Here is a 22430-nt window from a genome sequence, read left to right on the forward strand (position 1 = left end):
TGTGTGTGTGTGTGTGTGTGTGTGTGTGTGTGTGTGTGTGTGTGTGTCAGTGTGTCAGTGTTGGGGGGAGAGAAGAGGTTGGGGGGATTAGAATGCGCATGTGTGGAGATCAGAGTCGAGGTTTACAGAAGAGTTGATTATCTCTTTACACCCTGGATTCTGAAGATGGAACCAAAGTCATCAAGGCTTTCAAAGGAAGCATATCTGCCCACTGGCCATAAACCAGCCTCTCTCTCTCTCTCTCTCTCTCTCTCTCTCTCTCTCTCTCTCTCTCTCTCACACACACACACACACACACACACACACACACACACACACACACACGACAGATCTGACAGTGGAGGTAAGCCAGAGTGAACGCTAATATTGACGATACTGTATTGTTCTCCCTCTATGGAAGAAAGAACTTTGTAAGCAATGTGAGTGTAAGGATCATCTAATGTCATGATATGTGTCACGTGTTTCCTCATTGTCTTTGACCATTACATTTTCCTCTTCTTCCTTAGTATTCCTTTTCTATAAACACACTGCCAGTTCATAATTCAAATCTTGAGATTCAGGAATTAGCCAGTCACCTGACTCTGTTCCAGATAGCTCTAACCTTAGAAAGATGCAGAATCTGCCCCAGTATTAGGTGGGTGTCTGTAGTTATTTTTGTCAGCAACCAAGTGGAGCTGGCAAAGTTTTAGGAATCACTTGGAACCTAGGTTCACAACAGACCGTGTGATATGGGGAAATTTAGCTGTTAAAGGGTTAACAGTGGCTAAGTTTGGGTCATCAGCAGGAGTAAATCTGAATGATTGGGTTTAGTTTCTTCTGAGTGCTCACGTGAGATGATGTCAGCATTGTATTATATCCTCCTTGTTCTCTCAGGGCTTAGGCTGCGCTCTTCGCTCTCTATTACGTGCCATCTAGTTCCCAGATTGTCTTATTACTATATAGGTCCGACCTCACCAGCAAATCTTGATTGCTTGAACTTATCTTCATAACCAGTGCTATCTCTCTTAATGTGAGTCCATACATGGGCCCCCAAAGGTTAGCACAGGGTGGAGAGGTCTCAGCAGAGGCTCTGTCACATCTTCTCACCTGAAGCACTGTCTTAGAATCTTGAGACCTAAGCTGTTTGCAAAGCTCGGGAGGCAGTGGTCTCTTCACTGCGGTGACGCTTAACCTTCCCGTTTGAGAAAAGCTGTGACATTGCATAAGATGTGTCCGACATTTGCCATTAGATTGTGAACAAGGATGGGTCTGATGTAGCTTCCTTCCTAGAATCCAGGTAGTTACATTTATGCCATTTAAGTTCCAATTGTTTTTCCAAAATTTCATTCAAACTTAGTTTACATTTTACATAATTTTAGTAGTGTGCATTAATTTCACATAGTAATTAGTTCTCTTGTGACATTTTATACAAGTATATAATACATTTTGACTATATTTACTCCCATGTCTATTGCCCTCTCTTGCTCTCCTTCCCCTCACTTACTGGTCCTCTCCCTATTCCCAAATAGTCTTGCTTCTACTTTCATGGTTTGTTTTCTTTAAATCTAAATTTCATATATGAGAGTAAACCTATAATATTTATCTTAAATAGTGGCTTCTTTATATAACATAATTTTATTTTTCAAAATATATATATATGTACTATCGTTATAGAAGAATGAACATGTCATTCATATATATATATATATATATATATATATATATATATAAATTTATCTATTTTTAATTAGTGTATTTTAAAATCTAACAATGTGAGGATTTTTACCCCACAAAGCATGCTGTGAGCCTCTCATAGTGACTCACACCTTTAATCCCCATAGTTAATAGACAGAGATGGGTGGATCCTTGAGGTTTATATACTAAGTTCCAGGCCAACCAAGGCTACTTAGTGAGATCCTGTGTCAAACAACAAAACAAAAACATACTATTGATTTTTGCTCGTATATTTTAAGTATTTGCAGTAAGGTGGGAAGCTGCATGGTCCCCTGGTATTGTATGGTAGGTTCACCTTCCCTGCTGTGTTGCCTGTGGCAATAGCAAGCTGTTATGGTAACTGTTAAACTGTAAACTTTGTATTGTGTAGAATACTGAATTTAGTTCAAGTAGCAAAAACCCAGATGTTTTTCTACTCCACTTATCATAAAAATTAGATGAAGATGCATGTTCTTTCCATCAGTAAGGCACTTGAAAGATTGACTGAGCATTCTTAGGCTATTATTTACAAGGACATCAATACTTATAAAATGCTAAGTGAGTACCTGAATCATATAGACACTTCAGTTCTGGATTCCTTTTCTTCCCCAATGTATTCAGAACACCAAACCTATGTAAAGGACTGTTTTCAAATATGAATGGATGTTGGAGATTCCTTAAGTACAGAGAGATACTAATGAAGTAGCAAAAATGGCTATTGAAATGGTAATAGTATTCATTACAAAGTAAATACATTGATTAAGCACCACAGTCCATGACATAATTTAGATGTAATTGTCTGCCTGTGATTGGGACTATAAGTGTAGAGGATTTAAGGCTATGACAGTCAGTGGTATCTGAAAGATACTGTAACTCTCTACACAGCTCACTGAACTTTAAAGTAGTTATATTTATTCGTGCTTTGCGGGATTGAGTAATGATATGTAAATAAGTGAATGTAATAAAGGCGTTACACATTACTTAGTGCTACATTACAAAGTAGCAGCTAAAAGCAGCAAGTGGTGGTGTCAGTGACAGTTTTTACATATTAGAAATATATTTGGAACTTAATGATAGGAACTCAAATTTCCTATATTGTAAAATACTTTATTAAAACTAAACAGTTTTTAAGATCTGTGATAAAATGACCTAATTACTTCATCATAATCTGTCTTTGACAAAGTCAACACCAGCCTGTGCCCCTGGTAATCTGTATTTCCTGCTGTATTCGTCAGGTCAGGAACTCTGTGGTCTTGACAAACCAGTATCTGAGTAGAACATGCCATCATGTGTTCCTGCATACACTGCCTCATGGCAGTATGGAAAGATGAGGTTACAAGAGACCGTGGAGACTCCAGGTAGAAAGGAAGGCGATTAAAGAACAGTCATCAGCCACTAAGAACCTTGTTTAAGGGAAAGTGGTGTCAAGTTAATCCTTGGACTTTGTGTATTTTTGGATTGCTTGGAGCTTTTTTAAGATCTCTCCCTAAGTTTACACGGCCTCTGAGTGCAAGTGTGTTATAGGAAATGTTCACTCTGTGTACTAGAAAACGTTACTTTTCTATTCAAATAGTCAGCTAGGAGATACAGAATTGGCCAGCAGAGGGAGCAGATTTATGTAAACTGAGCCATGAAAAATACTTAGTCTAAAATGCCTCAGTGAACAAGGATCCTCACAGATGCCCATTACAGAACTCCCGTGCTGTGCACAGAGAGAAAGCAGGAGGACCAGGCTCCCGGGGTCCCCATCTCCTGTCCTTTACATTCCCACTTTTCAGTTGAAGCTTTTGTTTTTGTTTTTTGGGAGGCTTTTTGTTTCTTTCTTTTGGTTAGTTGTGTGAAATAAAAACTGTTTCTAAATGCCATAAATATTATTTAGCAAATTAAAACAAAATTTCAATGAATAGCTCTGGAATCTTCAGGTCAGAAGCCTGATTTAATATGTGAAAGCTATCATAAAGTTCTAAGTTGTGAATGATTACAACAGGAAGTAGTCTTTGTTTCATGTAATGAATTAGGAAACAGGAATATATTTAAGAAAAAGAAATCTTGCCAAATATGATATATGAAACAAATGTCTTTCTGCTGAACTCAAGTTATATGGAAAAATTACATCGTAATTAATGTCCTTGGTAGGTGTGGGATGATACAAGATTTTCAAGTTTACTCATTTAACCAGTTTTGTGAATAAATGCGTATTCTTAGCTTTGGGCAGTTTAAACATAAGCAGCACTTCATCTTCCTGTAATTTAAAATCTGATGAAATATGAGTTAACTCCAGTATGTTAGTGCATGAAGGAGCTAAGACATTGAAGGTGCTGAGTCACTCAAGATATACTAGAGCATTCAAAAAAGGAATAACACTTCTTTTCTACTTGTGAAAAATGAGTAAAATTTCTCCTTTACAACTATGTAGGCTTAGAAGTTTTGTACTGTATGATGAAATAAGTTAGCTTTCATGAAATTATTTGCCATCCCTTTAAAAAACAATAACATAGAAAAAATTCCAACTCTTCATTTAAGGTGTTGACTTAATTCAGTCATTATGATTGAACACCACGATGAATGATGAGACTTTTTAGATCAATTGCAATCTTGAAACAACTAAGACATAAAAAAGCAATTCCTTTAAACCTATATATATATATATAATATATATATATGTAATATATGTGTGTGTGTGTGTGTGTGTGTGTACACATACACATATCAAAGATCTCATATAAACTACAGAAGATAAAGTAGTTGGAATTTAGTGATAAATTTAGTGATAAAAGAATAATCATTTCTCCTATGAGGTCAGATTTACTCACTAGGAATCATTGTTTTCATCATGACTACTACATAAAAACAATTTCCAAATGAATAAAATCACCAAGTATTAAATAAAATCAGTTTGGTGATTTGAGTGTGTTGTTTGAATGGATGGAAACCAGAAATTTCTGACTTGGTCACAACAGGGTGTGGTATGGCTAGATTAGAAAAGTAACTGAGGGCTTGAGAGATAGCTCAGCTGTTAAAGGCTAGGCTCACAACCAAAATATGAGAAAAGTAACTGAAACAAGTAAGAAAGAAAGGTATAAGGAATCCTATGCCAGAAACAGCATGGATTTCTTTACTAAATAAGTGTTTGCCTAGAGTGTGTCTGGCCCATGTCAGGTCCTAGGGCTGCCCTGGGGAACATGCAAAGTGCTGTTCTATGTCATGAGCCCTGTGATCCAAAGAAGGAAACAGGTTGTTCTGTGTAATACATCACAGCAGAGCTGCCTAAACCTTTTGAATTTGGAACCCTTTTTTTCCGAAGAAAATCGTAAGTGATCTTTGGTATCTAAGTATAAAATGGGTATGTGAATCAAATGTTTACTGATTAAAAAATCTTAAGTTCATTTTAAATCAATTTATTAGTGACAAGAAAATAGTGATAAAATACCTTTAGCATTTATTTTTATTTTGTACTTGTAAGCATTGCAAATGCTGGCTTGTATAAATGTATAGGAGATGTAATGGCTATTTCTGGCTGTAAACTTGACTATATCTGGAATCAACTACAATCCAGAATTGGAGGGCTCACCTGAGATCCAGGTCTTGAGGCTGGAAGACACAAGTTTCTGACCTGGGTCTTGGCATGGAGATCTTGAGGCATAGTGGCTATGAAAGCCTTAGTCCCAGGCAAGTAGTACATGCCTTTACTCCCAGGAGACTGTGGCAAGGAGATCTCTGAGTTCAAGGTCATCCTGGGACAAAACAAGTCCTAGATCCAGGCATGGTGGTACACACCTTTAATCTGGGCCACACCTTCTGCTGGAGACCTACATAAGGACATTAGAAGAAGGAAGATTCACTCTTATTTGACTGCTTGCATTTACTTGCCAGCACATCTGTTGGAATCTTCCACAGAAGACCAACCTAGTGAGACTGAGCAACTACTAGATTCTTGGACTTCCCGATCACAGCTGCCAATCACAACAAATTCCCTTAATATACAGAGACATTCCATAAGTTCTGTGACTCTAGAGAACCCTGACTAATATGGAAGATAATGATAAAAATATGGTTTAGTGGACATTTCAGAAACTGTTGAAAATTCTGCCTGTAATCTCAAGCCAAAATTAATTTTTTAAAAAATAAAACTCAAATTAGCAACATAAACAATAATTTTTTAAAAAAATCTAACATTTTAATAATATAATGCAAAGACATACTAATTTGATACTTAAATGCTGAGGAATGATGGTAAAAAAATTTAAAGCTTTTATTTTCTGTAATTGAATAATTATGAAGTTTATATATGAGCACAATGCATTTCATGTACAGTATAAACATTGCATTTCCAGCATTGGTGCTTGAAGCAGCATGTCTATTTGTATTGCATTGTATGACACATTTAGTACAAAGTATGTATACTCTGTGTCCAGGACCAAGGCTGTGGTGAAGTTACAATATAACATGGTGAACATTGCACATTGCTGGGAACAGCTTAGATTCATTATGTACATGGTTGGTTTTTGAATTAATTTGGTGATTCTCTGTTGAAAACCCTTTTATCTTTGCCAGATTTTTCATGGAAAAGAAACTTATAGCTGTAAAAGTAAACAGGGATGGGGTCCAGAAGGTTTCATATATTATGTGAATATATGGATATTAGAGCTTAGAGTTTTTAGTAATTTTAGAGCTTGTTAAAGAAGTTACGGGAACTTGATTGGCATGTAGAAAACTTGATTATCAGTACAGTTTTAGCTGGGAAGACCAAACTGACGAAAAACTGTGGAGCATGTATGAAGTAGAAGGGATAGATCTTGTTAAGAGATTAGAAGTTGGGGTAAATAGCCACATGTAGTAATTTGTAGGGAAAAGGCAAAAAAAGGCATGAGTTTTCATATATTAATGCATGTGTACATATGTGTATAAGACAAATACAGCTAATATAGCTTGTAAAGTATTTGTGAATATTTGTGAGACAGTAAGAGATAACTTGTCTTATTTAGGGTTTTACTTCTGTGAACAGACACCATGGCCAAGGTAAGTCTTATAAAGACAACATTTATTTGGGGCTGGCTTACAGGTTCAGAGGTTCAGTTGATTATCATCAAGGTGAGAATATGGCAGCATCTAGGCAGGCATGATGCAGGCAGAGCTGAGAGTTCTACATCTTCATCTGAAGGCGGCTAGTGGAGGACTGACTCTCAGGCAGCTAGGATGAGGGTCTTAAGCCCAGGCCCACAGTGATACACCTATTCAAACAAGGCCACACCTCCTAATAGTTCCATTCCCTGGGCCAAGCATATACAAACCATCACATGCCTGGTTCCTATTCACCAGGCTCTGGCGTACTCCTCAGGGTTATAGCATGGTGAACGCAGAGGCCTAGTCTAGGGAAAGCAATTTATTTGAGAATCTAGAAAGCATAGATTGAAATCTGAATCAGTAGAGAGTTAAGGGACTGTGACATGGTTAGAAATATCTGCATGTTCTCTATCAGCAGTTATTTAAGGTTAGCACCAAAATTAGGACCATCTCTCAGTTCACCACAAGGTAGGCACTATGGACAAATAATTGCCAGGTAAATCGATTCTGCATAAGTTCTTGTTCCATGGCCTTGGCATATATAAAGACCTGTCTGGCTTGGAAAAGACCAGTTTGTACAAAGACTTGGTAAGGAGGGCTGGGGATTAAGAGAGAACTCTCAAAGAGGGATTGTATATAGACCAAAGACAGAGATTGATGAAGCAAATTGTTGACAGTTTGAAAGATACTAATAGCTCAGGGTAGCAAAACAGGAAGATCGAAGTGCAGTCAGGGTACAGGAAGGAGCTGATGTTGGCTTTGCCTAAGAAGAAGAGATGTATTGAATTGGTATACCAGGTAGGAATTTTGAAAGGTTAAGGAAGGCAGGACATTCTTAGAATGTATCACGTTGTCGGAAGAAAAACAGAATGAAAGATGAGTCAAAACTCAGGCTCTAGGGTTTGCAGATCCTAGCCCCTGAATTTATGCTGGCCCCGTGGCTGTGAGGGGGTTGCATTAGCTTTGTCATTCACAGTGGCTTTGTTTTTAAAAGGAGATGATTACAGCATTTTTTTCCAAAACTTATTTTAAGAGATAGACAATAATTCATGTGGAGTGTTTGGTATGTAGCAATGTTCATTCAATAACGTTTGCTGTTATTATGAAGCAGCTTTGACTAATGGCCAAGAACCAGATTCTGAAACCAGACTTCCTGAGCTCAAATATTGGTTCTGCCAATTATGTGTTCCTGATATGATTTATACATATTACTTGTGGCTTTCCAACTGATCAATAAATTTGCCTTTTTGGCCAGTGACATGTATTTAATGAAAACTTTTGTTAATTTATAAGAGGGGCAAAACATGTCCCCAAATTATATGTGCCTCGGTTTTCTTATGTCTAAGAAGAGAACAATACCTACCATTTAGACTTGTGTTAGTGAGTATAAGCTCTAAGTATGTGGTGCATAGGAAGCATACATGGCCAGCTGTCATTATCATTATTATCCGTGCTCATAACATTATCTGAGGAGAAGTGCACTTTCTACAGAGCACATTGGGGCTGATGATACAAGTGATTCATTCATAAGTAAGCACTGAAGACCAACCTCAGACTGAAGAGTTTTGTGGAAATGTGAGATCATAAGAGTAGCCAGACATCTGAGAACTACCCTAGAGAAGAAAGGTAGTTGAGGAATTTAGAGCTTAGCTTGAGAAAGGACAGGACCAGTTGTGATAGGAAAAGAGCACCAATAAACCCCATTTCAGTAGTGCTATGTTTTGAGAGAATAATGAGATATATTATTGTATCTCATGTATATTTGAGAGAATAATTAACAAATTGCCTCAGAAAGGAATAAAGCTACTGGAACATGTTTTTAGACTGATGTTAACAACTGTATGGAATTATCTTTGACTTATTACATCTATCACATTTCCTTATTAACTTGTCTTTTCTCTCTTTCTTGCAATTTTTCTGCTTATTTTTCCTTTCTGCATATTTTCTTTTAAGCGTTCTATTTCTCTGCTAACAGAATATCATAGAAGTCTGGTTCCTATGTTCACTTTGTCCATTTGCCTAACACTACCTGTTGTCTAACACAGGTTAGACTGATGGGGTTAAAAAAAAAAAGGACTGGCATGCTTATTACTCTGAAGAGTTTCTGAGAGAGGAATTTTCACGAAGGCATAGTATACATACACTGTACAGGAAAATGTTGTCAAAGGTCAATAAACTTCAGTACAGGCTTTGTATCAGTGTGGTTGATGTGTTATGCTGGAAGACAAGTGGTGTGAACTGGAGCCAGCGCAGTATGTGAGGTGGGCTGATACAGAGAGGACAGGGAGCCAGACTGCAGGCATGGGGAGCACAGAAATCATAGCACAGAAGCTATGAGGGTGGAGTGGAGAGAGGCAATGGGGAAGTGCAGAAGACAGAGCAGAAACAGAGAGTGAGCTGAGTTACGGTGAGTGAGGTTGGACAAGCCTGCAGACAGGTCCTCTTCTGCACTGACAATAGATGAGGAAGCCCCAGTGAACATCACTTTTTTGTACTTCATCTTCCTGCCAATGTGATGCTTGTTACCTAAATGCTAATAAATGCATGTAAATTAAAAACCATTGTTAATATATAAACTGAAAGGCAATTTTTAACCCAGTGAAGAGTATCAATCTGGCAATTAAGAAGATAAATACTTCTACAAAATTCTAGAGAAAGTAATGGTTGCATTGCTGTTACTTACTTTTTTGTGTAAATAGCTTATCCTAGTCATCTCTTGGTGCCATGTCTCTACAAGGTAGCTACTGTCTTGATATCTGTAGCTTAGAGTAGCATTTTATCTTGTTAGGCTGTCCTAGGAACAAGTGTCATGGAGTGCTGCAAGTAATAAAAGATCTTAAAATATATATTCTATCATGAGTTATGCAAAGAGAACAACACAGTGTCCTGAGACACTTTGACTAATGGTGTAGTGTCATTCTTGAAGAGCATCATGACAGCATCATAACAGAACTGAAGTTTCAATTGAAGAGCTCATTGCATCTCAGTAGGGAACATTTAGAGATACTTTACATGAATTTTAATTGCATTGCTTCTAACATGAGAGTGTTTATTGAATGAAATATTTTTTCACTTAATCTGTCTATAGGTTAGGATTCTCATTAGAATCCCAATAAATAATAATGATTGTCATTTGTAGAGCTTTTATCTTCAAAGAGCTTTCATCTAATGTATTTGTCATTTGGAGTCATCAGAGACATGGTATACTTTCTGGTGAGAAACTCTGAATTTCTTCCCTCACCCTCAGTGTGCTCCTTTGATTTTCCAAACCCTTTAAACTACTTCTGCAGTAAATGCATCAGTTATAGCTAGCAATTGAAGTCCAATTGAAATGACATGTTTTTTAGTTGTTTATTAGTATTGTTTAAGTATCTGAGATTGTCATATAATCACAGATGATGTAATAACCCCCTCTGAATGAAATCCATCCATTGCTTCATTTGTTGCATATAGACTGCTGGATGAATTTGTTGTTCTTTGAGAAACAGCAGCCAGAGTAAACTAAAACTTCACTATTAAAATTAATAAAATTTCCACCTTCTCATTGATTATTGGGGGTAGTTTCTTAGGCTTACATTTTTTTGTCTTTCTTACTTTTTTTATTTTTTAAACTTTTCCTTTGATTCTTCTTTCAATTTCTTACTGCTTTGGAGAATTATAATCAAGGACATCATTAACCCCCACTGTTTTACCTTCTCTTTACAGTTTGAAAATAGACTGATAGGAAATTAAAATGTAGCTTGTTAGATTAGACAACTGTAAATTATTCAAATGTCCGGTTCACAGTTGGAGGTGGTTTACACCTTTAGATTACACTTTCCAGACCATTCCATTTTGACATGTACTGCCTACAGTTCACTTATGTTTTATTCATCTCTCAAGAATGCTAAAATTAGATGTCCTGTTTTATTTCTGACCCTATTCAGGGGTTGCTGGCTCTATTTCCCCTCATATCCAGGTGGCTGTTGGTTGTCACACACCATAAGCCACCTTGGGCTTATGTATCAGAGTTGGACAGTTTCATTCCCCTTCCACATCAGGAAAAGAATATCTGAATTCAGAAGAATGAAAGAGATAGTGGTTACTCTGAAGTCACCATAGTGTACAAAAATGGTAGATGGTTGCCACGGTTAAGTACTGGGGTTTATATAACTGTTTGAAAATACTTACATCTACCTGATCTTGGTATGTCAGGAGACAGACAAACAAATAAGGTCTTGAACCATCATAAGAAAGGCTCAGCATTAGAGGAAGGATTTGTTTGAACTATTATTCAAAGGAAAATGTAGTGAAATTGCCAATATAAAGTCATTATACATATTTCTGTGTAAGGAGAGTTACAGAAGTACAGAAAGGATACAGTAACCAGAGTAACACATAGACTGTATAGACAGAATGAAAAGAGGTAATGCAGGATGGGAATGAAGGCGAACTTCAGACTACATGCACTAGCCATTAGTGTGATGCTTGAGGTCCTATTTTATCTATGAATATTGAATTATATATGCACAGGCGTATAGTGGACCCTCTATTTGATTCAACTAGCCTCAGAAATTGTCAAGGGAAAAAACCTTAAAAAGCATTTATGCTACTCCTGCACAGGAGTCTCCTTGTCCCCAAAATCTAAATACGATAACATTTTATAAGAGATTTGGGCATCCTAGGATTTTAGTATCTATAAAGGGTACTGAACACATGTATGTTTATGTTTGGAATAAATGCTTATTGTATGTAAAACTAATAGTATAATGTAATTCACAAGTCTTGGAACTAAAATACAATTTTTCTAAAATCACTGAAAATACTTTGCCCTCTGCAATTGATAAAATGCCTAAGTGTATGGTTCCCCATTGATTTTTTTTTTTTTACTATTAAAAATGTTATCTCATAAAATATTGGGTCCCCATTATGGATTTAATTACCACTCAAGACATCTTATCCTGAATGATTAATAAACCACAGCAGCAACCATTTCCTTTGCTCTCTGTATGGCAATGGTATTTTTGGAAATTGGGCTGCCCGTGCCAAGCTTTATTTGTAGATAGAATGGGAGTTGTTAAATGGCCTATCAATTCACAAGGAATCTTTGTTCTTTTATTAAGAGCATGCCAGATAACTAGTTCCATTAAAGTTTTCAATAACTTCTTGTGCTCTTAAAGCAGCCACACGAGCTGTATAATTACTTCATTCAGCAGAAATTGTTGCTACAACAGCCTTAGGAACACTGTTTTGCTTCCTCCTCCTCTCCTTCCCTTCCCTTTCCTCATTTTTTCTTTCTCACTCCATCTTTTATTCCCTTTCTTTCCCCTCCTACCTCTCACTTTTTTCTGGTGGCTTTGTTTTTGGTTTAATTATAGACAAATGAATACTTGGTTGAAGGGTTTTTAATCAAAGTGAAAATTCTTTATGAAAATATTCTATTGTTGTCTTTAATAAGAGAATTATCTCACTATCATCTATAGTCAGCTGGTTGAATAACTAGCAGTGTACTCATATCTTGCTATACTATGCTTATTAAAATGAATAGACTGTGTTAATTAGGAAGAGCATGGCATATATAACTTCAGAGCCACAGGGTTGACTCAGTGGATAAAGACACTTGCAAATAAGCCTGATGATCAGAGTTCAATCCCTGAAATCTGTATGTTAGAAGGAGAGCAGACTTCTGCAAGTTGTTCGTGACCACCCCCCACCCCCATAATATAGAGATTTAAAGGGCTCAAAATGACATAGTTCCTGAGGCTACTGAAATTGGTCAAAGGAGATAGCTAAGCAATTAGAGCCAGAGTTATTAAGCTGTGTGTCATAACCCCTTTGGAAGTCGAATGAACACGTCCCTCTCTTCTTTTTTGGTTTTTTCGAAACAGGATTTCTCTGTATAGTCCTGGCTGTCCTGGAACTCACTCTGTAGACCAGGCTGGCCTTGAACTCAGAAATCCACCTGCCTCTGCCTCCCAAGTGCTGGGATTAAAGGCGTGCGCCACCACTGCCCGGCACTTCCCTCTCTTCTAAGATCAGTGGAAAACACAAATATTTACATTACAATTATGAATTGTAGCAGTAGCAAAATTACTGTTACGAAATAGCAATGAAAATAATTTTCTGTGTGATGGTCACAACATGAGGAACTGTATTAAAGGATTGCAGCACTAGGAAGGTTGAGAACCACTGACTTGGAGATGTTGATTAACATATAGTGAATGGACTCACATCTGTATGAAAATTTAGTTTGGATAAAAGTGGCATTCCTGGAGAGTAGAGAGAAATATGGATTCTTTTAAGAAATGGTACTGGTACAGTTGGCTAACTATTCAGGGTAAATGAGTGAACTAGGCCCTAAGTTTACTACCTTTATTAATGTGTTTCAGTGTTTAAGATGATGTCATACAAGTTTTAAAAGAAAACCCTAGTGGTTAGCTTTTGATTTTGATGTGAGGACACCCTAAACATAGCTCAAAATCCAGAAATAAGGAAGATAGATAAATTTGCCTGCGTTATGTTGTTTACAAGGCCCGAGGACAGGATGAATCTTGATGTTTTATGTATGCATGGACCCAAGATTGTTTTAAGATGATGTTCTAAATTTAATGGCATTATATTGCAAGTGTTGTAGATTGCATGGGGTGAGAGAGAGATGCGTTTTCATTCCTAACTGTCAGTATTTCTTCCTGACTCATTTAATGTTTGATAGCACCTCCCTGTAATATTTGAGTTTTCATGAGCATATATGAATAGTAATCTGTATCTTATTTCAAATGAATCAGACATTATATATCAGATAGTAAATGTGATAACATGTATAAGAGAGTGCTTAGTTTTTCTGAACTCTAGGATTTGTTGATTTGGAGATGATGGCATGCTGTTACTACCTACCTGATATGGACTCAACAGTGCTTTAACATCAAGAAGAACTTTTTTCAAGTCATCAAAAATTAATGGGGGATTGGGAGGGTCTAAAGTATATAGGCACATTTATAACCTAATTATTTTTTAGCTATTTCATCCAATTATGGATTTAAAAATTTGTAAAGGCTTAATGCCCCCTCTTTTTTTAAAAAAATAAGATATGTTAGATAGATGCAAAAATATGTTTTGTTTTGTCATAGATAAAAGGTGACTCAATCTGCTTCATGATCAATAATGTGTTCATTCTCCAAGTTTTTGGAAACTGCAGTTTTCAAATATGTATTATTTTATTTCAAACCTAAACCAAAAAGAATCAAGTGACTCTTAGAAAGCATTTATTTAATATTACAAGTACGTTTATCTTAGTATAGAATGCAAAATTCACTTGAAATGTAATAGTGAAATAGCAGCCATGACAGAACATGTGGAGGGCTCCTCTGGGAGTCCCTCTGCTCCCTGAGAAGGCTTGTGACAGGAACCGGGTGACACTATCCTGAATAAACATGAACAGGTGAATGTCACTGGAAATCCTCTAATATCTCATTTAGGTTTTACGTTTTGAATTTACCGATGGAAAGAAGTAGACTTATTAAGGTAATTTTTTTAAAGTTCAATTTAGCAAATTAAAATGAATGCATGATTATGTACTTAGGATTCTCACTGAATCCAGTAAATGTCTGAGCTGATAGATGGTTTAGAAATTAAAATTGTAATCCAATGAGAGCTAACTGGGCAAAATAAGTAATTTTAATTAAACTGACTTTGGTTCATATTCACATTTTTCTCCATCTTCTGTCCCCTCCCCCCTCCAGGTCACAGTAATGAAAGGCAGTAATAGAAATAAAGATCATTCAACAGAAGGAGAAGGGGCCGGAAAACGACCAAAACGGAAGTGTCTTCAGTGGCATCCGTTGCTAGCCAAGAAACTTCTGGACTTTTCAGAAGAGGAGGAAGAAGACGAGGAAGAGGAAGATATTGATAAAGTAAGCCTTCCATTCACTATAGAAACCTCAAGTATATTTAGACATTAATCATTTTCTAGAAAACATAATAGAAGTTTCTATAACTTAGTTCCTGCTTAACTCCTGAATTTAACTTTCATTGTTTTTCTAGTAGTTTAGAGCAAAAGGAATCCTTCTCTAGCAATTCTGCCAGCTCTCAATTTGCATATTGAGATTCAAATGGCGCTCTTCACAAAGCTTTGTGTATTCACCTGGCATCCCATGCTTTGCTTCCAGCCCAGCTCTGCCTCTTGTCATCAAGCAGTTCCAGAGCTGTGCTTCTCTTCATTGCTCTGCCATGTGTGGTGTCTGGCTGTACTTTCCTCTCTGAAGACTGCGGCCACACTGTCTTCAAAAGTCCCCTCTTCTTGGACCCCCATCTTCCACCTCCATGCATGAACAGTTAGCCCCAGGACTTGGGATAATTGACTTTATTTATTATTTCACTAAAGAACTACTCCTTGAAGTATTTAAGCTAGGATTTCTTCGTAGCACTCGAAGTTGTTTACCCTGTGGTTAGCTGTATGCTTGTTCTGTTTGCTTTTCTGACCTGAGAAGGAAACTCTGTGACAGTAGAGGGGTTCTCGCTTTTGTCCCAGTCATCTGTTGCCTCAGAATCAAGTGTGGTGCCTGACCATAGCAAACATAGAGTATACTGAATGGAGGTAGAAAAGGCATATATTTGTCATGACGGATTATACAGGTATGTGGTTTTCAGTATTTTTCAGGCCGTTGATATCCAGTCAGCTTCCTCTGAACAACATCTAACAGAACTCATCTTGTTCTGAGGAGTGAGCCCATCCCCACATACGCCCTCTCCCAAAATGTCGACAGTAATGTTTTTGAGAGGCATGGTTCAGTGCTAGTTTAATTTTAAGTTTGATTTAAAGGGAAGTTACAAATCATGGCACTCTTGTTTTAGGAAATTGCTTCGTTTGACTTTTCTGATTCATTTGCCTTGTTGATTACTTGGTCCTTGCAGTTGTCTCCTCTTTCCGTGACAGCACTCTCTTTTGTTTATATAGCTTCCTTCACTTCCATCCTTTCCTGCCTTCTTTCAGTTCATCCCTGTGTATTATTTTACCCTCAAATATTAATGCTTAAGTCTCTGTAAACAGTTTTACTTCTGAAGCCTCAGTATTTTGGGAGACTTAGTCAAGAGGAGTGAGTTTGAGGCTAGCTTTGGCTAGTAAATTTTGTCTCAACAAACTAAAGTAGCTGTCTCTGAGCCTGGACCTTTAACCTCTGTCTCCATCATGGATTTTTATCCTGAACTCTATACTCATATTTCAGACTGTCTACTGTATCTCCATTTGTATCTGTCTCTATCTCGTTCTATCTCCCTATCTCTCTCTCTCTGTTTCTACCTACCTCATCCATCCATCCATCCATCCATCCATCCATCCACCCACCTCTATCTATATCTATCTATCTATCTATCTATCTATCTATCTATCTATCTATCTATCCATCCATCCATCCATCCATCCATCCATCCATCCTAGGAATGTTGGTTCGAATGTGCTCAAAACTAAGCTTTTACTTTTCTCCAAATCTTGTCTGTCTTCCACTTATGAGGCAACTACAACATTTCCAATTAATGCTTACCTTGCTTGCTTTTCTCACGCTTTGTATCCATCTACAAATTCTCTCATCTGCACCTTTCAAATCATCTCCTTTATTTGACTCCTTTTTAAAATCCCTTTTGAACTACCTTGGTGCAAGCCACCACCATTTCTAGCAGAAATTATTTTATTACCACTCACCTTCTTTCCTTCATGCTTCCTCTTGTGTTATCTGTTCTACACAAAGCAGCCACAGGATTCCCCAAAACCTATTCTCATTTTTCCTGTATTGTGCTATAGAGGTGTGTGCTGATGATTGAATGAAGTTCTAAGCCCCAGTTTCTGCTTCTCCACACATCTTTACTGATCATTCAACATGTTCTAATCCAGCTTTTAAAATCTTTTTCAAGAAGGGCCCCCTTGTCCTTTTGTATTTACAAGTGCTTATCAACACATTGCTTTCTAATTCATTTGTTTATATGTATTTTCTCCTTTAAAATAGTTATTTTTTCAGTATATAGTTTGTTTTATAATATAAACAAAAGTTACTTATTTTTGAAGAAAAATAGGATTATTTCTGTAATTCACATAATACATTTATTCCTAATTTTCCTTAGCTTCATAGCTTCAGAATAACAAATAAATATCATTTGGAAACTCAGATTACTGCTAGTGATTACATACATAATGAAGGAAACAATCCTGTACTTTTTATTCTTAGTAATCCTAATATATTTCTGAGTCAGCCATAGTTTCAAGGCTTTTCTTTATTATTTGTGTTTGAAGTTAATTGTTGGTTGATTTGTTATATTTGCAACATTTACTTAAAATTGTTCAGTAGTAGCTAACTTGAAGCTGGTAAGAAGTCTCAGAAGGTAAAAGCACTTACCATGCAGACCTTAAATTCCTGGAACTCACATAAAAGTTGATGAGAAAACCAACTGAACAGAGTTGTCACGTTATGGCAGGGGTACACTCCCCCTCCCACCCCATTGTACAAACATTCACACACGAATACTAATTTTTAAAAAATGATAAGTGATTCATTCTACAATATGTGTCTCCTGTTGCCTGGTAAATATTGTGTGAAGGAGCACAGTTACTGTCTACCTGTCATTCTAGCACTCCTTGGACACCTGTCCTGAGCTGCTTCAAAGCTACAGAATCAGAAACTCAGAGCCTAACAATCCTTTATTAACAAGGACTCCGGAGAGTCTAGTCTACACCTAAGTATCAGGACTGCGACCTTACTGAGTAATGCAGACTGATGACTACCTTGAGCCTTCTTGGTTTTGTTTGTAGAACTAGAAATGAAAAACACACACTTATCTAGTCTGGATTTCTGCACATGATTGTGTTGTTTCTAAGAAACATTGCAGAACTATACTTTAGTCTTAAAGATGCTGCATTCACAATATTTCCTGAGATCCGTGATCACAGATGTGCTTCATGCAATTTAATCTGGCAGTAATGTGCTGGAAGTGTTGCAAGGAGAATTCAAGAGAGAAACTAGACCATAGGCCAAATTGGTACCAAGCCTGAGAATTGCACAGATTCAGAAGGGCAGTGACTAGACTTGGTGCTTGATGGAAGTCCTCAAAGACCTTGAATAGTAATCAACAAAGTGCTTAGGAAAGAAAGGACTCAAAATTAAGGTTGACTGTTTAAGCCTAGGGGAATTTATCCTTATTGTCACAACATCTTGGAAGATAAGACTGATGTTTATGTGATTAAAATTGTACTGTGAATTTCTTTAAAACACTTATATAAAAGGTTATATTGATACTTTATGTAAGAAGCTCTACTTCTGGCATCTACAAAAGCTTGAATGTTCTGTATTTTCTTTTTATTATGCCTGCTTTCATGGCAAACATTTCTTCCCATGTTGTTACCTATAAGGTATTACTTTTAATGAGCAGAAAGAGTGAATATACATGTATTTTCATGTGGATATCATTAATCTTGAGACTCATAAACCACAAAATTATTTTTGGTTCACTCTTAGCAATTCGCTAAATGTTAATACCAGATAATGAGTTGGTCTCTGCAGTTATAAAGGTAAATAAAAGAATTTTGTCATCAAAAGGCTTACTGTTTAGTGAGAGAGAAAATACGTAAGTAATTATAAAACAATATAATATATGCTGTAATACAGATATCCAAAGGTTACCATAGAAACTAAACAGAACACATCATAAGTTACCAACCACCAAGTAGTTAATGACTTTTTTTAAAAATTACTTTTTCAGTTTGTTAGTTGTTTAAATGGAGCTAAGAAAGAAAAATACAATTTGCAAATTAAAACTGGTTGTTAAATCAAAATAGTTGGAGCTGTGTTAAGCACATGGCTTTTGCTTTGGTTGGTGGTAGGTTCAACTTCTTGAGGCGGATGGCCTAGAGCAAGATGTTGGTGAGACTGAAGATGATGAGTCACCAGAGCAGCGAGCCCGGAGACCAATGAATGCATTTCTTTTATTTTGCAAGCGCCATCGCTCCCTTGTCCGACAGGAACACCCAAGGCTTGATAACCGAGGTGCTACCAAGATACTAGCTGATTGGTGGGCTGTTCTTGATCCAAAGGAAAAGCAGAAATATACAGACATGGCCAAGGAGGTAGGTTACAAGGACAAGGTATGGTAGTAATTATGGAAACCAGTTCTATAAAACTTATGCAACAAATATGCAGTAGCCCTTGTTAATGGTGTCATCTTCTGTTGTCATTAAATGCTAAGGAAAAAGATGACAACCGAAGAGAATTTTCTTAGGAATTTTTACAGGACTACATTAAGTTGATCACAGAATGATAAAGTTCTGATGCTAACTAACGGGTGTGCATGTGTTAATTTCTGGTCTCAGCATTTATAAAGAATTACTACAATGAGAAAGTTGGACAACAGTTTGTGTGCCTTCCAGCTCTTAACTTGTTTCATCATGTTTTGAATTTTTAGTAAACACAGAGACAAGCTTTGCCTTGTTTCTATAGTATAGCATGAAGAAATGAGTCCCATACAATAATGAAACAGGATGTACTGTGTGGCATTTGAGCAGTAGTACTTGGTGAGAGACGTTTCCACATGGAAAGGTGGCATATGAATTCCGAAATGATAGCAATAACTAAATATTTTCAAAAACTACTATATTAGATTTATTTCTACAGTAATCTGGAATTAATATGAGATCATTGTATATTAAGTATGAGCAGACTTAGTTCTAAGTAAAGAATAAGTGGTTAAGTCATTGTGGTTAAGTCTGAAAGGAATAATTCTAACATTATTTCCTTAGAGTTTCAACTTGCAAAAAAACTTGATTCATAAAAATCCCTGCTACTCCATTAACTTCTGTGGGCAAAAAAATGAGCCAGCAGGGGATAAAATAATGTAACTTCAAGATATTTTTATTAGACATCTCAGTATGAAGAAAAATAATTCCTTCAGTTGTGGTTTTATTGAGTTGTTTAATAAGGAAACCTGCAACATAAAATTTTCTTTTAAAACATTCAGGGAAATTTGAATCCAGAGTAAATGACTACTGTTGCTGTGTAACTGGTGATTGCACAAGGCTTTAGGAATTTACTAATTGTTAAAGATAGAATTTTAACTATCCATGGTAATCTATAAAATTTAAAATCAATTACAGCAACCTCCATGAGTTTTAAATGTTTCCATAGATTTCCACAAGCATAATGTAATTAACAATAAACCTTTCTCATTAAATAGGTTTACATCCTTTCATACCCATACTTTATATTATAAAGTAAACAATTATCTGAGACCTCATGGGGAGCAGCATACGCTTCCTATAATTAAACACTTGAGTTTGATTTTGGACAACATGTAGCATATTGCCAATATAGTGTTTGCCTTTTCTTAAATACAGCTAATTTACAAACCCAATAGGTGGCCACTTTTTAGAGGAGGAACTATTATTTTTGCACAGGAAATCCCTTATTAATTACTTAATTAGCTTCACAATATTTGCCATTGTGGTGCTATAATGAAATCTGTTTAGGTAGCCCCCTGCAGCCTACAAGTGGAAACCAGAACATTCCACATTGCATCTTGCCTTGTTTATAGTTAGTCATATAAAATATTATCTCATTTATACTCGAAAGTCTAATCGATTCAGCTACTTCCCAAATTATCACACAATTGGTCTCTCGTGGTTTTTTCCTTCAGCTTATTTACTAAATGGTTTACAGTTACAATAAAGTACATGTAATTGTGCTGAAGCCTTTTTTGTTAACATTGTAGCCTTAATTGGAATGTCAGTTCATTCAGCTAATGCTTATTAAGAAGTTACAGTCTTCCAGATTTTGTGATAGTTTCTAGTGATACAAAGTCATACACAAAGAAGGTCTCTGGTCTTCAAGACCAAGTCATTTTGAAAACTACTTCACGTGCAACTTTTCAACTTTGAATCCTCAATTGTGAATGTTTTACTAAATACAGGACATTCTTTAAGCACACTGCATGAGTGCTTTACATTATTTACCATTTGTATCCTTGCCTTTATCAGAGTAAGAATAGTCCTGTTTACCCACAGGAGTACAGCCTTAGAAACTGTCCTTAGTTGTTTTTGTTATTGTGCAAACATCATAGTTTATTTACCCAACTAAGACCTTTTTTTACAGAGCACAGCACTGTAATCTTATGAGACCACCATTGTGGTGTGTAGTTAACTAAAACATTATTGTAATTTGTACTTTTCTCATTCTGATTTTAAAAGAATCAGCTCTTTAAAAGAGTGAGTAGCAATATGACTCCCACCCTCCCTCTCCCTTTTTCTTGCTCTCTCCTCTCTCTCTCTCCCTCTCTCTCCATATATATATATATGTATATATATATACATATATATACATATATATATATATGTATATATACATATATATATATATATGTATAATGTGTGTGTGTGTGTGTATGTATGTATGTAGATATGTATGTATATCTTTTTCTGCCATTTATGAAATTTCCTTGACTCTTCTTTTCTCAAATTTGGTAATTAACTGCCTATTCTAAGATTTGTTGCCCTTTTTAATGAATTACTGCATTGTAGTAATTGATATTAAGCTGGTTGAAAAATTTCATGTTTTTGTAATGAAAAGGGTTAAAGAGTTTAAAAAAAATATTAAACCAAATGAATGTTTTTGAGAAAATACAAGCATTTCATAAAAATAGTGGACATGTGAGTTGTACATCAGACTTCTCAGTGCATTTTCAGAATGGATCTTCATTAAGTCTTTTTTCCCCTTACCCAAACCTTCATCATTAAAGTAACAAGGTTAATTTTTTATCATATTTATGTACGTGTGTGTGCACGCAAAAGTGTGTACATATCCATGGGCATGTGGATGGAGATCAGAGGATAGGATTTTCTATGTGGGTTCTAGTCAGACTTTCAGGCTAGCATCATCAACTACTGAACCATCTCGTCAACACAAAGTTAAAAATGTTAATGAAATTATAAATTTTTTTATTTTTTTAAGATTAGTGCAAACTAAGGAAATTACTTTTCTCTTAATTACCTAAATTGAGGAAAGACATATCTTAAACATATTTGTATTCTGAAGGAATTATTACTGCCACATTAACTTTCCTTTTAGAGGATTTAAGTAGACAGCTCCACTGCTTTCTATTTTTGGTATGTGTCTTTTCTGCAAAACAACATCAGTTTTTCAAGAATGTAATTCTTATTGACTAACTTTGTCTTGAAAGTTTTTTGGTTAATATATAACTTTAAATACTTTTCCACCAAAATTTTTCTTTTATTAAAACCATAAATCTAATTCATTGTTTTGTCATGTGAAATGTTGGTTTGTTTCTGTTTTGAAAATTCACAAGAATAACGCTCACCAAAAGTACACTGCATCCCACTATTCTACTGAGTTTACACTGCATCTCACTGTCCTACTGATGAGTTTACACTGCATCTCACTGTCCTACTGATGAGTTTACACTGCATGCACTGTCCTACTGATGAGTTTACACTGCATGCACTGTCCTACTGATGAGTTTACACTGCATCCCACTGATGAGTTTAGGCTTCTGTGAAGGAAAAGTTTTGAAACTAAGGAGGTACAGATTAGTACCACTTCTCAATTATCCTTTGCATTCTGATCTGGGAGTACATTGTAATTTCTGCCTGCTGATGAGGAAAAAGAAAGTTCTAACAGAACTAAGGCAAGAGTTCCTTCAGCTCCCCA

General features: G+C 36.2%; 1 protein-coding gene across 7 annotated transcripts in view; it reads left to right on the top strand.

The window, feature by feature from the left end:
• Positions 1-22430, top strand: part of Bbx (BBX high mobility group box domain containing) — a 225199-nt gene that overhangs the window by 134787 nt on the left and 67982 nt on the right. For 6 of the 7 annotated variants that reach the window (XM_028755587.1, XM_028755591.1, XM_028755590.1 and 3 more), the window contains 2 exons: positions 14475-14645; positions 18599-18841. In XM_028755587.1, the coding sequence (XP_028611420.1) occupies positions 14484-14645; positions 18599-18841 (405 nt within the window). In that variant the 5' untranslated portion in view covers positions 14475-14483. The remainder of the gene's footprint in view (positions 1-14474; positions 14646-18598; positions 18842-22430) is intronic. The other variant, XM_028755594.1, reaches the window with a different exon arrangement.

This window comes from Grammomys surdaster, unplaced genomic scaffold (assembly GCF_004785775.1).
Source record: "Grammomys surdaster isolate TR1022 unplaced genomic scaffold, NIH_TR_1.0 126066, whole genome shotgun sequence".
NCBI classification, from domain to species: domain Eukaryota; kingdom Metazoa; phylum Chordata; class Mammalia; order Rodentia; family Muridae; genus Grammomys; species Grammomys surdaster.